The sequence below is a fragment of the Vulpes vulpes genome, chromosome X, assembly GCF_048418805.1.
Source record: "Vulpes vulpes isolate BD-2025 chromosome X, VulVul3, whole genome shotgun sequence".
NCBI lineage: Eukaryota > Metazoa > Chordata > Mammalia > Carnivora > Canidae > Vulpes > Vulpes vulpes.
In genome coordinates, this window is record NC_132796.1 from 49,748,042 (window position 1) to 49,764,852 (window position 16,811).

The 16,811-nt window shown below is 37.8% G+C and overlaps 1 protein-coding gene across 8 annotated transcripts in view; it reads right to left on the reverse strand.

Moving 5' to 3' along the window:
• OPHN1 (oligophrenin 1) overlaps window positions 1-16,811 on the reverse strand; it is a 575,184-nt gene that overhangs the window by 76,699 nt on the left and 481,674 nt on the right. For all 8 annotated transcript variants that reach the window (XM_072744551.1, XM_072744552.1, XM_072744553.1 and 5 more), the window contains one exon: window positions 4,318-4,462. In XM_072744551.1, the coding sequence (XP_072600652.1) occupies window positions 4,318-4,462 (145 nt within the window). The remainder of the gene's footprint in view (window positions 1-4,317; window positions 4,463-16,811) is intronic.

Below are 16,811 nucleotides of genomic sequence, written 5' to 3' on the forward strand. Positions count from 1 at the left end.
ATCAGAAAACAATAAGGAAATAGTTGCTTTGAATGCTACATTTGTCCAGATGGATTTAGCAGTTATATTCAGAACATTCCATCCTGAAACAGCAGAATATACATTCTTTTCAAGTACATGTGACACATTCTCCAGAATATATCATATATTATTCCATAAGGCAAGTCTCAACAAATTAAAAAAGATTAAAGTAATACCATGCATATTTTCTGACCACCATGCTATGAAACTATGAATCAATCACAAGAAAAAATCTGGAAAAAGCACAAACACATGCTACTAAACAATGAATGGGTCAACCAATCGATCAAAGAAGAAATAAACAATTACATGGAAACAAAATGAAAAAGAAAACAAAATAGTCCAAAATCCATTGGGATGCAGCAAAAGCAGTTCTAAGAGGGAAGTTTATAGCAATACAGACTATCTCTAGAAGCAAGAAAAAAATGTCAAATAAATGGCCTAATTTTACACACAAAGAAGCTAGAAAAAACAAAACAAATCCAAAACCCAAGCAGAAGGAGGAAAATAATAAATAGAGTAAAAAAAATATATAGAAACTAAAACAAAACAAAACAAAAACCCTTATAGAACAGATCAATGAAACCAGGACCAGTTTCTTTGAGAAGATAAACAATTGATAAACCTCTAGCCTCACTCACCAGAAGAAAAGAGAAATTATTCAAATAAATAAAATCACAAATGAGAGAGCAGAAATAGCAACTACCACCACAAAAATACAACCAAATGTAAGAAAATATGAGAAACTATATGCCAATAAAGTAGACAACCTAGAAGAAATAGATAAATTCCTAGAATCATATAACCTATCAAAACTGGAGCAGGAAGAAATAGAAAAGCATAGACCAATAACCACCAAATAAATTGAATTCAGTAATCAAAACCTCCCCAAAAAACAGAAGTCTAGGACAAGACAGCTTCACAGCCAAATTCTACCAGAAATTTCAAGAAGATTTGATACCTATTCATCTCCAAATATTCCAAAATTTGAAAAGGAAGGAAAACTCCCAAATTCATTCTATGAGGTCAGCATTACCTTGATACCAAAACCAGACAAAGACAACACAAAAAAAGATAAAAAGCACAAAAGATAAAAAAAAGCACAAACTGCTATCTCTGTTGAACATAGATGCAAAAACTCTCAACAAAATACTAGCAAATCAAGTATAACGATACTTTAAAATATTAATTCACCCACAATCAAGGGGGAATTTATTCCAAGAATGTAAGGGTGGTTCCATATTATCAAATTAATCAATGTGATACATCACATCAATAGGGGAAAGGACAAAAAACATGATCATTTCAATTGATGCAAAAAAGACATTTAACAAAGTACCCATCCATTAATGAAAAAAAAAAACTCAATAAAGTAGGTCTGGAGGGAACGTAACTCAACATAAAGGTCTTATATGAAAAACTTGCAGTGAACATCATACTCAATGGAGAGAAACTAAGAGCTTTTCCCCTAAGATTATGACGAAGACAAGGATATCCACTCTCCTCACTTTTTTTCAACATAGTACTGGAGTTCTATCCACAGAAATCAGACAAGAAAAAGAAATAAATGGCATTCAAACTGGGAAGGAAGAAGTAAAACCTTTACTGTTTGCAGATGACATGATACTGTATAGAGAAAGACCTGAAGACTCTACCAAAAAAACTACTAGAACAATAAATAAACTCATAAAGTTGCAGGATACAAAATCAATGTTCAGAAAATTAAATACATTTTTATATAGTAATGAAACAGTAGAAAGAGAAATTAAAAAACAATTCTATTTAAAATTGAACCAAAAATAATAAAGTACCTAGGAATAAACTTAGCCAAAGAGATGAAAAACCTGTACTCTGAAAACTAAAACATTAATGAAAGAAATTAAAGATGACATGAAGAAATGGAAAGACATTCCATGCTCACAGAGTAGAGCAAATATTATTAAAATATCTATACTACCCAAAGCCTTCTAGAGATTTGAATAAATCCTTATCAAAATACCAGTGGTATTTCTCACGGAACTGGAAAAAAAAAAACAACCCTAAGACTTATATGGAACCAAAAAAGACCCTAAATAGCCAAAGCAATCTTCAAAAAGTAAAACAAAACATGGGGTATCACAATTCCTGTCTTTAAGATATACTACAAAGTTGGAGTAGTCAAAACAATTTGGTACTGGCACAAAAATAAATGGATAGATAAATGGAACAGAATAGAAAACTCAGAAATATATAATTAAGCAATCTTCAAAAAAGGAGGACAGAATATGTAATGGGGAAAAGATAGTCTCTTCTACAAATGGTATTGGGAAAACTGGTCAGGTGCATTGAAAAGAATGAAACTGGACCACTTTCTTATGTCATACACAAAAATAAACTCAAAATTAATTAAAGATGCAAATGTGAGAACTGTAGCCCTAAAAATCCTAGAAGAGAGCACAGGCAGTAATGTCTCTGACATCAGCCATAGCATCATTTTTGTAAGTATGTCTCCTGAGGAAAAGGAAACAAAAGCAAAGATAAACTATTGGTACTACATCAAAGTAAAAGCTCCCACACAGTAAAGGAAACAATCAACAAAACTAAAAGGTAACCTGCTGAATGGGAGAAGATATTTGCAAATGACATATCTGATTAAGGGTTGGTATCCAAAATATATAAAGAGCTTATAGGGGATCCCTGGGTGGCTCAGCGGTTTAGCACCTGCCTTCGGCCCAGGGCATGATCCTGGAGTCCCGGGATCAAGTTCCACATCGGGCTCCCTGCATGGAGCCTGCTTCTCCCTCTGCCTGTGTCTCTGCCCCCCACCCCTGTGTGTGTGTGTCTCTCATGAATAAATAAATAAAATTTTTAAAAAAAGAGCTTATATAACTCAATACCTAAAATCCAAATAATCCAATCAAAAATGGGCAGAAAAAGGAACAGACATTTCTCCAGAGAAGACATACAAATGGCTAATAGGCACATGAAAAGATGCTGAACATCACTCATCTTCAGGGAAATGCAAATCAAAATTATAATGAGATATCACCTCACCATTAAAAAAATGAGATATAACCTCAAATCTGTCATAAGGGCTAAAATTAAAAATATAAGAAACAAGTATTGGAGAAGATATTCAGAAAAAGGAAATACAGTGCACTGTTGGTGGGAATGTAAACTTGTACAGCCACTGTGGAATACAGTAAGGAGGTTCCTCAAATAATTAAAAATAGAACTACCCTATGATCCAGTAATTATACTGATTATTTATCCAAAGAATACAAAAAAACTAATTCAAAGGGAAACATGCATCCTTATGTTTATAGAAGCATTATTACAAAAAAAATTGTGGAAGCAGCTCAAGTGTCCTTCGATATATGCATGGATAAAGAAGATGTGATATATATATATATATCTCAATGATACTTATCCATAAGAAAGAATGAAATCTTACCATTTGCAATGATATGTGTAGAGCTAGAAAGTATTGTGTTAAATAAGTTCCTCAGAAAAAGACAAATACCATATGATTTCTCTCATATGTGGAATTTAAGAAACGAAACAATCTAGTAAAGGGGAAAAGAGAGAGAGAGAGAGAGAGAGAGAAAGTAACAGACTTTTAAGTATAGGGAATAAACTTTTGGTTACCAGAAGGGAAGTGGATAAAATAGGGGGAATGGATAAAATGGGTGATGAGAATTAAGGAGTCCATTTGTTGTAATGAACACCAGGTGTTGTATGTAAGTGTTGAATCACTACATTGTATATCTGAAACTAATATAACACTTTAAGCTATTTTGGAATTAAAATAAAAGCTTAATAAATAAAAGAATATTGCTTTAAAAATGCTATGAATCATCTGAGATTTCAGTAAGTCATAATCCTTATGCTGGAAAAGGATCTGGCTATATTGTTGATGGCTGCTAAAGGTTGGGCTAGCTGTGGCAATTTCTTAAAATAAGACAATAATGAAGTTTGCTGCATTGATTGAATTTTCGTTTCACAAGCCATCTCTTTAATATGCTATGCTGTTCGATGGCATTTTATCCACAATAGAATTTTCAAAATTGGAGCTGATACTCTCAAACTCTGCTACTGCTTAATAAAGTAAGTTTATGAAATATTCAAAAAGCTTTTTTTGTCATTTGAACAGTCTTTATAGCATCTTCACCAGGAGTAGGTTCCATCTCAAGAAACCACTTTCTTTGCTCATCCATATGAAACAACTCCTCATCCATTGAAGTTTTATCATGAGATTGCAGGAATTCAGTCACTTCCAATTTTATTAAGAAGTTAAGGAAATATCTTAGTACTGACCTTCACTTTCATCCACAGAAGTATAAAAAACCGTTCTTTCCCGCAGCAAGCGCTTTGAAATTGTGATTGGTTTGTGCCTTCTTGCTGTTACTCGAGGCGGAGGCACTGGGGGTGTAGCACTTTCCTCAGGTGGACCCGAATAGATCTGTAAAAGGAGAATATTTTCAGGAAACAATTAGAAAGATCAAGTTTTTGTTTTCCTAATGCTAACTACCAGTTGGTGCCCAACAGCACTACATCTAGAGTATGACATAGCAATTATAGTATGACAAAAGAAATTGGGATTTTTAAAATCACTCCAGCTACCAGCAAGTTTTTAGAAGTCTCCAATCATGTTTAAGACACAGGACCTGGCACTTCACAATGTGGAGGAAAGAATTCAGACAAAAACTGCAATATCAGTCCCAGACTTTTCACTTACTGCCTAGGCAAGTCACCCCCTATCTCTGAGCTTTAGACTCCTCATCTGTAACATAGGAAGAGTACCACATACCTCCCAATGTATGATGAGAATCAAGTGAAAAGGGTACTCAAGGTACATTGTATGGGTAGGAGTAGGGTGTAGATAGTTACTAAAATGCACCCAATATTTCTGAAAGGATACCAAAGAAACTAGTTAGATTGTTTGCTTCAAGATAGGAATAATGAGTGGCTGATGAAAGGATGGAAGAAACTTCTTTCTCATTCTTATACAATTTGATCTTTCAAAATTTCATACCATGTACGCATTACTTATTCAAAAAAGGGCAAAAACAAAATGTGTTATACGTTGTAAAAAGTGCTGGACAAATGAGGGAGAAGCTATCATTACAATTTTTTTTAAAGCAGGGTCCATGCCCAGCACGGAGCCCAACGTGGGTCTTGAACTCACAACCCTGAGATCAAGACCCAAGTTGACATCAAGAGTCAGATGCCTAACCAACTGAGCCAACCGTGCAACTCTAATGATTACAAATTTTATATAGTGTCTCAATATGTATTTGAAAATATTTCTTGTCTCTGGAGAGACTGAACTTTTGGCCAGAGTGCACATTTTGAGAGGATGCACACATGGTGAGGAAGGAAGGGTACAATTTCGTAGTGCGATAATAAAATCAATCCCAGGGCAGCCCGGGTGGATCAGCAGTTTAGCGCCACCTTCAGCCCAGGGCGTGATCCTGGAGACCTAGGATCGAGTCCCACGTCGGGCTCCTGGCATGAAGCCTGCTTCTCCCTCTGCCTGTGCCTGTGCCTCTCTCTCTCTCTCTCTTTCTCTCTCTCTCTCTCTCTTTCTCTCTCTCTCTCTCTGTGTGTGTGTATGTGTCTTTCATGATTAAATAAATAAAATCTTAAAAAAATAAAATCAAAAATTAAAAATAAAAAAATAAAATCAACCCCAATGATTGGTGCAAAGAGAAATGTCAGAGACCAACATTTTATCAGGCTCCATAGTCATAGAACTTACAAGGAAACTCTGTGTAAAAGCTGAGCAATGATAGAATGTAGTGCAAGCACAATCACAAGGCAATACATGTCTCAATGTCTCATGGTATAGGAAAGAGAGAGTATGACATAGTCGCAAGCAGATAAGCTTTGAGGCCATCCAGTTTCACAATCATTAGTAATAGTATTCTAAATAACTACTATTTTGTGAGAATATGCTTATGCACTATAGGAGTTGTAAAGAATGTCCCTTGCTATTTATCAAACACACCAGGGCCTTTGCACTGAGTGTTTCATCTACCTGGAGTGCTCTTCTTCCAGGTATCTACCTATATAGCTTGCTCTCTTAATCAGTAGGCTATAATCAAATATAATCCTCTCAGTGAGTCCATCTAAGTGAATGTATCTAAAATTTTAATACACCTTCCTGTATGCAATGCCTCCTATCCCCCTTCCCTAAGTTTTTTTTCTCCTTAGCATTTATTACTTCCTAACAAGGCATATTGTAATTACTTACTTTTTGTATTTGTGTCTGCCACTCTAATCTACTGTAAGCTACATGGAAGTACATTATCATGTTCACTGCTAAATCTCCAGCAACTAGAAGACTGACTGGAATTGCCGGGTCAAAAGAAAAACACATTTAAAATACTGTTATAAAAGGCCAAACTGTCCTCTGAAAAGACTGTAACAGCTACTTCCACTTTTACTCAAGATAGCACAGAAAGTATTAGGTTTGCATCTTCTGCCAGTAATAATTTAAAAACTAGAAAAAAAACCCACATAAAAATGGGTTTCAAGGCATTGGAAATCTGGCAATGAAAGACAGTGATCCATGAGAGACAGGAAAAAGAAATGAGGTGAGCCTCATGATATTCACAGTTTACAACCTGGAGATAGTCTGCAAGCCATAATATACGGAGGGAAACTCAGAAGGAGCCCATCAGTCTGTTTAAGTTGAGGACACTGAGTTGCAAGTATGGAGAGGGCAAGAAAGAGAATTTTTCAGGGCAAAATATCAGAGAGAAGATAGCTGCACAAAGAGCTCTGGAGAGCTGCAGAGGTCCTCTTTAAGACTTTAGATGAGTAGGGATCAATACTTATGTGTGAGGAAAGAACCACACAATTGAATTAAAGGGACAAATTACCTAGGATCACACAGTGTCTAGAAGATTTCCTGTTCTCACAGGCACAGTGGAAAATAAAATAATTAAGTGCTATGGGTGTTGGGCAATGCAGATGTGGGGCATGCAGGCAGCTGGACAGCTCCAGCAGCAAGAATGCTGGGTTGCGACGCGGGTGTCATCTTTCTTTTGTCTTACTGTTGGTGTTTATCAGTATAAAACTCCCTCTTAGAACTGCTTTTGCTGCATCCCAATAAGTTTGATATACTGTTTTTCCATTGTGATTTGTTTCCAGATTTTTAAATTTCCCTTTTGATTTCTTCCTTGACCCATTGGTTGTTCAGGAGTGTGTTGTTAAATTACCATATATTTGTGAATTTCCGGTTTTCCTCCTGTTATTGATTCCTAGTTTCATAGCATTCTAGTCAGAAAAGATACTTGGTATGACTTCAGTCTTCATCCATTTGCTAAGGCTTTTTTTGTAACCTAGCATATGATCTATGCTTTATTTTATTTTTTATAATAAATTTATTTTTTATTGGTGTTCAATTTACCAACATACAGAATAACACCCAGTGCTCATCCCGTCAAGTGCCCCCTCACTGCCCGTCACCCATTCACCTGCACCCCCCGCCCTCCTCCCCTTCCACCACCCCTAGATCGTTTTCCAGAGTTAGGAGTCTTTATGTTCTGTCTCCCTTTCTGATATTTCCCACCCATTTCTTCTCCCTTCCCTTCTATTCCCTTTCACTATTATTTATATTCCCCAAATGAATGAGAACATATAATGTTTGTCCTTCTCCGATTGACTCATTTCACTCAGCATAATACCCTCCAGTTCCATCCACGCTGAAGCAAATGGTGGGTATTTGTCGTTTCTAATGGCTGAGTAATATTCCATTGTATACATAAACCACATCTTTATCCATTCATCTTTCAATGGACACCGAGGCTCCTTCCACAGTTTGGCTATTGTGGACATTGCTGCTATAAAATAGACCTGCCCTATGACCCAGCAATTGCACTGTTGGGGATTTACCGCAAGGATTCAGATGCAATGAAACGCTGGGACACCTGCACCCAGATGTTTATAGCAGCAATGATCTATGCTTTATAAAGTTCCATGTGCACTTGAGAAGAATGAGTATTGCGTTGCTGTTGGATGCAGTGTGCTATAAATGTCTGTTAGGTTCATTTTGTCCGAGGTATAATGCAAGTCCAATATTTCTTTATCGATTTTCTGTCTGGATTGATCTACATGCATGGTTGTATGAGGGGTATTAAATTTCCCTACTATTATTTTTAGTTGCCTCTCTCCCTTCAAATTTGTTAGTATTTACTTAATATATTTCAGTGCTCTCTAATGTTGGGTGCATATATATTTACACTTGTTACATCCTCTTGAAAAGTAGACTATTTTATTATATAATGACTTTCTTTGTCTCTTGTTACAGTCTTTGGCTGAAAGTTTACTTGTCTCATGTAAGTATAGCTATCCCTTCTTTCTTTTGGTTTCCATTTGCTTGGTATCTTTTACCATCCCTTTATTTTGAGGCTATGCATGCCCTTAAAGCTGAAGTGAATCTCTTTTAGGCAGCATATTGCTGGGTCTTATTTTTAATCTATTCAGCACTCTATGCCTTTTGATTGAAAATTTTAATCCATTTATATTTACATAATTATTGATAAGGATTTACTAATTCTATCTTAATAATTGTTTTCTGGTTCTTTTATAATTCTGCTGTTCCTTTCCTCTTCTCTTGCTGCCTTTCTTCTAGTGAAGTGATCATTTTCTGAACTGGCATGTTTTAATTCCTTTCTCTTTATCTTTTGTGTACCTACTTAAAATTTTTGCTTTGTGGTTACCATGAGGCTTCCATAAGCAAAAATACCAATATAACAATCTCTTTTAAGTTGCTAACTCTATCTTTGATTGTATACAAAACCTCTATCATTTTACACCTCCTCCCATATTTTGGTTTTGATGGCACAATTTACCTCTTTTTATATTGTGTGCCCATTAACAAATTATCGTTCCTAAAGTTATTTTAACAGTTTTGAACTTTGACATTTATATTAGGGTTACAAAGTTAACATACCACCATATTACAGTATTAGAGTGTTCTGAATTTGAGTATATACTTACTTTTACCAGTAGATTTTATATTTTCATATATTTTTATATTACTAATTTGAGGCCTTTCATTTCAGCTTGAAGAAGTCCTCTCAGTATTTCCTGTGAGGCAGGTCTAGAGTTGAACTCCCTCAGCTTTTGTTTGTTTGGTAAAGTTTTATCTCTCCTTCATTTCTGAAAGCTGACTTTTCCAGGTAAAATATTCTTGGTTGGCATTTTAATTCTTTCAGCATTTTGCATATATCAACCAACTCTCTCTTAGCCTGAAAGACAGCTGTGGGAAATCTACTGATAGCTTTATAAGGTTCCTTTATATGTGAGTATTTTTTTCTGTCTCTCTTACTGCTTTGAAAATTCTTTTATTTTTCGTTTTACATGATGTCTTGGAGAAGATTTTTTCAGGTTGAAATTCTGGAGTGCTTCTGAGCTTCATAAATCTCTCCCCAGATTTGAGAAGTTCTCAGCCATTTCTTTTTTTAAAACTTTTAATTCCAGTAAAGTTAACATACACTGTTATGTTAGTTTGAGGTGTACAATGATTCAACAATTCCATACACTTAAATCTTTCTTTATAACTGTTTATTAATCAAAACAATTCTAATATTCAAGCCAGAAATATGGACATTATTATCCTTGTATCCTCCCTCTTCCTCATAGCTCACATCCATTTACTCACCAAGTTCTATCAATTATTCTTCCTTAAACTCTCTAATATATCCTCTCTGTTCACTACCACTGTCTTGGTTCCGTGTCTCATTATATACACCTAATATTATTACAATGATCTCCTGTTTTTCTGTGCCTCCTGTCACTTTTTCCTTTAATATGTCTACCAAAGTATGGATTGAGTGACCTTCATAAATTCAAAATATGAATTGGTACTTCAAACAATCAGACTAATAACCTTGGCTGGGTTTAATACACTCTTTATATATTTTTTCCAACAGGTACACAGGAGGTTCAAGTGCTCTATGCAGATGCTTTCCCATACCTGAATTCTTTAACTCCCAGTAATCCTGGCCAGTGTTTATTCAAACTCTCTGAAGCATACTAAGTCTTAATTATGCAGAATAACCCTGGGCAACCAGAGACTAGGGGGAAGCACATCTCCCAGAAATAATACTCACATGTCAATTACATTTTCAGGATTTTGAATTGCCAATTCACAAGATGGAGAATATGCAGTGGGGAGAGTTATTAAAAAGGTAACACAATTTGACTAAGGGTAGGAAATGCAGAATTTTAAGAGGGCTCCTTGGAAGGACACATGAGAAGCAGACAAGGAAAGGGGAGAGGACTTAGTACAAGACAGCTTACTTATACCACTCTTTACTGTGCTAGTATCTTTTCAAAAGGAAAAAAAAAAGATAAAAGTCCATGGAGAATATTTTAAGATTGACTGCAAACTGCTATAATAATTTATTGAAGCAAACTATAGGCAAATGGTACCTATAAAGGGGTCAAAAAAAGGAAGAACAGAAAGTTTCTAGTTACTAGAACTTGTTGCTTTTTGTGGGGAGGAGTGTGATATGGGAAGAACATATTTTCCTTCAATCTCGTTAATTTTTTTAATGCAGTTTGCTTTTGTGTAGGTGGTTAAAATATCTGATGATTAATCACTGCAGAGGTGCTACACCTCTGCTTAAAATATTTCAGTGACACCTCACTATTTTTGGGATAAATTCTAAATTCCTTAGCACACAGGTGTTCCATAATCTGGCCACTGTCTTCAATCTCCAGTCTCATCTTCCACTATTTCTACATTCATACTATACTACAGCAATACTGAAGTATTATAGTTTTTACATATCATGTTTTCTCACTCTTGTGTATACAGAATTCTCTGTGCTTATAACACTTCTCCCCCTTATGGCAGAGACTGCCAATTGTTTCTTAGTATCTATCCTCTCTTCTTGCTTTTACTCTTAGAAGTCACTAAGTTTTAGTTGCTACCCATGCCTACATTTTCTAGCCTACCTTGCAACTAAGAAAGACCATGTACTTAAGTTTTAGATAATAGAATACAAGTGAAAATAATGTATGCAAACTTCTGGATCATGATTTAACAAAGAAATTGTCTTTGTTCCATTCTATCTCTTTTCCCCTTCTCTTTGGGTGATAATGAAGACCAATGTCTAGGACCCAGAGATTGAGGCCAAGTGGTGAAGATGGCAGAACTGCCCCACAAATTTGGGACTATTTATCTCTGGACTTCTCCATGAGAGCGGTAAACTTTTCTCTATCTTATTTATGTCACTGAATTTGTGGTCCTCTTTGTTATAGGTTAGTCTGTACATTAATTAATCCACTCCTCTTTGATTTTCAGAACTCAACTCATGCATTACCCAGTGTACGAAGCCTTCTCTGACTCTCAAAAAGAGATATGATCCCCTTCCATGTGCTCCCATAGCATCTGATGTGTATCTTCATCACAGTAGTTAGTGTACTATATCCTATGTGTTAGATGGTCCAAATTCTCTGCCAGTATCATGAGTTTCCTGACAATAAATATTTTTGTCTCATTCATCTTTAGAAGCAACAGCCCTACTAGGGCACCAGACAAAAGGTAGGAGCTCAATGGCAGTTTTCAGAATTAATAAATGAATCTTGGCTGCCATACCCTTTAAGGCCTATTAAATAATAAAGCCTATTCTCCTTTATCCCTTCTACACCTGCAATTGGGAAAAGACAGCATAACATAGAGATTAGAGTCAGCTTTGAGTCATAATCACTTGTGTTGGAGCTTTACAACTTACTGGCTAAGCAACCTCAGGCAAAGTATTTAAACACATAGTTTAGATACTGACACTTGAGGCTCAGTTTGAATTTTGCATCTACCTCATAGGGTTGTTGTAATTATTGAATAAGAGAATATATGTAAAGAGCATAGTCCCAACATGTTAAACACTCAATAAATGATAACTATTCTATTAGCAATCCTAAAAAGGACTTAATCCCATATTTCCTTGACATGGGTGATAAGGAGCTGGGGCAGGAGGGAAGTTGAGATTGGAACAATAAGGAGTGAAGTGGTTATGTGCTACACAAATCAGGGGATGTGAACTTGTTGGGTCTTTAAGGTCTCTGCAAGATTAAATGATTTTATTTCCCTCTTCCAGTAACACAAATTAGTCACTTCTCATTTACAAAGCTTCTTACTCATAGCCTATTCTTTAAGGTATTACCCAGGCCCCAAGATGGATGTAGGCTCACCAACTCCTAGGGTTTATAATGACAGATTCCAAGTTTACCTGGACAGGATGCTTTCTATAGTTCCTGTCTCCTCCAAATAGACTAAGGCATTGGTTGGGAGCCTTTTGAGACCAGTTCTACCAATGTTCCAGTAGGCAGAGCTCAGAGAAGGTGCTTGTTAGGCTTAAATTCACACTCTCTAAAATGAGAAAAGTCTAGAAAAATAGAGAGGACATTTCCTGTTGTGTAGCCTCTCTAAAATTAAAACATGACTTTTACAACCCTACAGTCAACATGGATTGCAACATCTTCCCCAAAGCTGGCCTACAGATATAAACTTTGGAGATAGGCTTTAATGGGGAAATACTGGAAATTACTGTGGTAGGAAGAATCCAGTACCTCTCTCTGTTCTGTGGGTCCTCCAAAGGTCTCATTTCACATCTCTTTTTAAATGAGTTTTAACTTATGTGTTACTGCTATTCCCTTTGAGAAAAGAAATGGAGTAAATGGTCCTGTTTGCTCATTCAACCCTGGCCACTTTGGCCTCTTAGCTGTTCAACACGCCAAAAAATTTCTGCCTCAGGGCCTTTGCACTTGGCTGTTCATTATTCCAGAAGCAGTTCTTCCCCCAGATATCCACCATAGTTTGTAGCCTTAATTTATTCACTTTTTGCCCCCATATGTTATATTAATATAACCTTCTATAAGATGACAATCTCTTACATTGTTTTATTTTTCTTCAGGGCACTTATCACCTGGCAAACATCAAATTGTTTATCATTTGTCTTACCCAACTAGAATATAAGATTCATGAAATAAGGAACTTTGTTTTGTTTATAGATACATACAATAATAATTTAGTAAGTATTTATTTAACTAATGGATATCATTAGCTCTTTGAAAGTAGAGCTATAAAGTACAGATTAACTAGTCACCCTAGGAAGGAAATCCTGGAAAAATGTCCATAGTTTCTCTTATGAGAAAAGAGAGATGATGGGCCCATGATTACTGGGATGATGTACTTTTGGGAGTCCAATTTTTTAAAAGGTTTTATTTAATTATTTATTTGATATAGAGAGAGCATGAGCATGGGGGAGAGAGAGAGAGAGAGAGAGAGAGAGAGAGAGAGAGAGAGAAAGAGAGAGAGAATGATCAGGGGGAAGGGTAAAGGGAGAAGGAGAAGCAGACTCATGGCTGAGCAGGAGGCCCAGTGCAGGGCACGATCCCACACCTGGGAATCATGACCTGAGTGGAAGGCAGACATTTAACTGACTGAACCACCTAGATGCCCTGGTAGTCCAATTTTAATGAGGGGAAAACTTTTAGAGATGAATGGAGTTAACAAAGGTACAAGAAAAGAAACCCAGTCTGCTCCACTCAATTCCCTGTCAACTTCTTGAGTATCCATGAAAAGACATTCTAACCATGTTCTGAGAAAGGAATAACAGTATACCCTTTGAAGGTAGAAGAAACAAATCCTAAAGAAATGGGAAACTCATAGTGCATTCGGCTGTCCTAGGGATGGATGGGGACAAATACCAGACAGCACAGGATACAAAAATAGCTCCTTTGTATCTCATGCAATCACTGCAAAGGAGGAAGTGACAGCAGTGGCAGTAAATGGTATAAATGGTAGGACCAGCTGCTGACTAGAAGACTGATTACAAAATGGCTTTGGTGGAACAAACTTTTCCCACATTCAAGCCATGGGTCAGAGCTATTTTTAATGATCAACTCCTATACAGTGCTTACTATATATCAAGCAGTTTTAAGCATTTGTATATATTAAGTCATTTATTGATTACACAAATCACTTTCTCTGAAATTCCAAAGGGAATTTAGGGCAATATGACATGAATGCTCATCTAGCACATTAGGGTAACCACAGAATAAATCCATCTACCTACCCCTTTTCATAGGATTAAAAGAGGAGAGAAAAATAGGCTACATAAATGGAAAGTTGGAGAAGCTATCACTAATACTTGAAAGGAAATAAGCCCTTACTTTCCCCCTCTTCTGGAAACTGGAGTGGCTCTTCTATACGTAAAAAATCAAGCTGGAATTATTTTTTAAAAGATTTTATTTATTGAGGAGGCGGGGTAAGATGGCGAGAGAGTAGGATCCCTAAGTCACCTGTCCCCACCAACTTACCTAGATAACTTTCAAATCATCCTGAAAACCTATGAATTCGGCCTGAGATTTAAAGAGAGAACAGCTGGAATGCTACAGTGAGAAGAGTTCGTGCTTCAATCAAGGTAGGAAAACGGAAAAAATCAATAAAGAAGCATCCAAGGGGGAGGGGCACCCGAGAAGCGGGATAAGGCCGGGCTCCAAGAGTCTCCAGCACAGGAAAGCCCAGTCCCGGAGAAGAAGCAACTTTACCAATGTTCCCGGATGGAAAGGCACTGGCAGGGAACTTGGGCAGGATCCCAGGAGGGGCAGTGGAGCCCCCAGGTTCCCGGGGTCACTAACAGAGGAAGTGCACCCCGAAGGAAAGCGTGCCACACACCATGGGCGATAGCGGTAAAGGGCTGGAGCGCCGCCGGCTGGGGACTTGGGAGCAGCTCAGGGAGTGGCTCTGGGCGGAGGGGGCTGCACCACCCCAAGAGTGCGATTCCAGCAGCATAGGCCCCGGAGCTCAAGATGCTGGTGGACACAGCCCAGGATCCAGTGCTCCCCTTGGAACAGGCGGAGGCCTGGAGGACACAGGACAGCGAAGACACTCCTGCCCCTGGGCGGCACCGAGCTGTGCAGATCAGCGCACTGCCCCCGGAATATCCAGTCCCCTGTGGACCAGGAGACTGTAGTAGATGCTTCTGGAGCTGACTCCAGAGCTGGAGAGCTGGCCGCTGCCACTGTGGTTGTTGCTCCTGGTGTCACCCTATGCCTGGGACAGAGCAGGGCCGCCAGGGAACAGGGATCTCACAGAATAAACAGCTTCCACTGAGCCCGGCACCTGGCAGGGGTGGGGCAGCTCTCCCAGGTGTACACACCTGAGAATCAGCACAGCAGGCCCCTCCCCCAGAACACCAGCTGGAAGAACAGGGTAAGAGCATGATCTTTTTTTTTTTTTTTAGATTTTATTTACTTATTCATGAGAGAAACAGAGAAAAAGAGAGAGGCATAGACACAGGCAGAGGGAGAAGCAGGCTCCATGCAGGGAGCCCAATGTGGGATTCAATCCCGGGACTCCAGGATCAGGCCCTGGGCTGAAGGCAGCGCTAAACCGCTGAGCCACCAAGGGGACCCCTGGAAGAACAAGTTCTTAACCAAGCAGTGCTGGAAAGTTCCAGGGGAAGTCGAGGGACATACAGTATATAGAATCAGAGGATTATCCTCCTTGTTTTGTTTTCTTGTTTGTTTGTTCCCCCCATTTTTTCCCTTTTGCCTTCCTTTTTCCAGTACAACTTGTTTTTAGCCACTCTGCACTGAGCAAAAAGACTAGAAGGAAAAACTCACCACAAGAGAAAGAACTAGAAACAGTACACTCTGCCACAGAGTTACAGAATTTGGATTACAATTCAATGTCAGAAAGCCAATTCAAAAGCACAATTATAAAGCTACTAGTGGCGCTGGAAAAAAGCATAAAGGATTCAAGAGACTTCATGACTGCAGAATTTAGATCTAATCAGGCCGAAATTAAAAATCAATTAAATGAGATGCAATCCACACTGGAGGTCCTAACGACAAGGGTTAATGAGGTAGAAGAATGAGCGAGTGACATAGAAGACAAGTTGATGGCAAGGAAGGAAGCTGAAGAAAAAAGAAAAACAATTAAAAGATCATGAGGATAGGTTAAGGGAATAAATGACAGCCTCAGAAGGAAAAATCTACATTTAACTGGGGTTCCAGAGTGTGCCGAAAGGGACAGAGGACCAGAAAGTGTATAAAACAAATCATAGCTGACAACTACTCCAACTTGGGGAGGGAAACAGGCATTCAGACCCAGGCGATAGAGAGATCCATCCCAAAATCCATAAAAATCATTCAACACCCGACATTTAATAGTGAAACTCACAAATTCTAAAGATAAAGAGAATATCCTGAAGGCAGCAAGAGACAAGAAATCCCTAACCTTTACCAGGAGAAGTATTATATTAACAGTAGACCTCTCCACAGAGACCTGGCAGGCCAGAAAGGGCTGGCAGGATATATTCAGGGTCCTAAATGAGAAGAACATGCAGCCAAGAATACTCTATCCAGCAAGGCTCTCATTCAGAATAGAAGGAGAGATAAAGAACTTCCAAGATAGGCAGAAACTGAAAGAATATGTGACCACCAAACCAGCTCTGCAAGAAATATTAAGGGGGACTCTATAAAAGAAAGAGGAAGTCCAAAGAAATAATGCACAAAAACAGGGACTGAATAGGTATCATGATGACACTAAATTCATATCTTTCAAGAGTAATTCTGAACGTGAATGGGCCTAATGATCCGATCAAAAGACACAGGGGTTCAGACTGGATAAAAAAGCAAGATCCATCTATTTGCTGTCTACAAGAGACTCATTTTAGACCTAAGGACACCTACAGCCTGAAAATAAAAGGTTGGAGAACCATTTATCATTCGAATGGTCCTCAAAAGAAAGCAGGGGTAGCCATCCTTATATCAGATAAATTAAA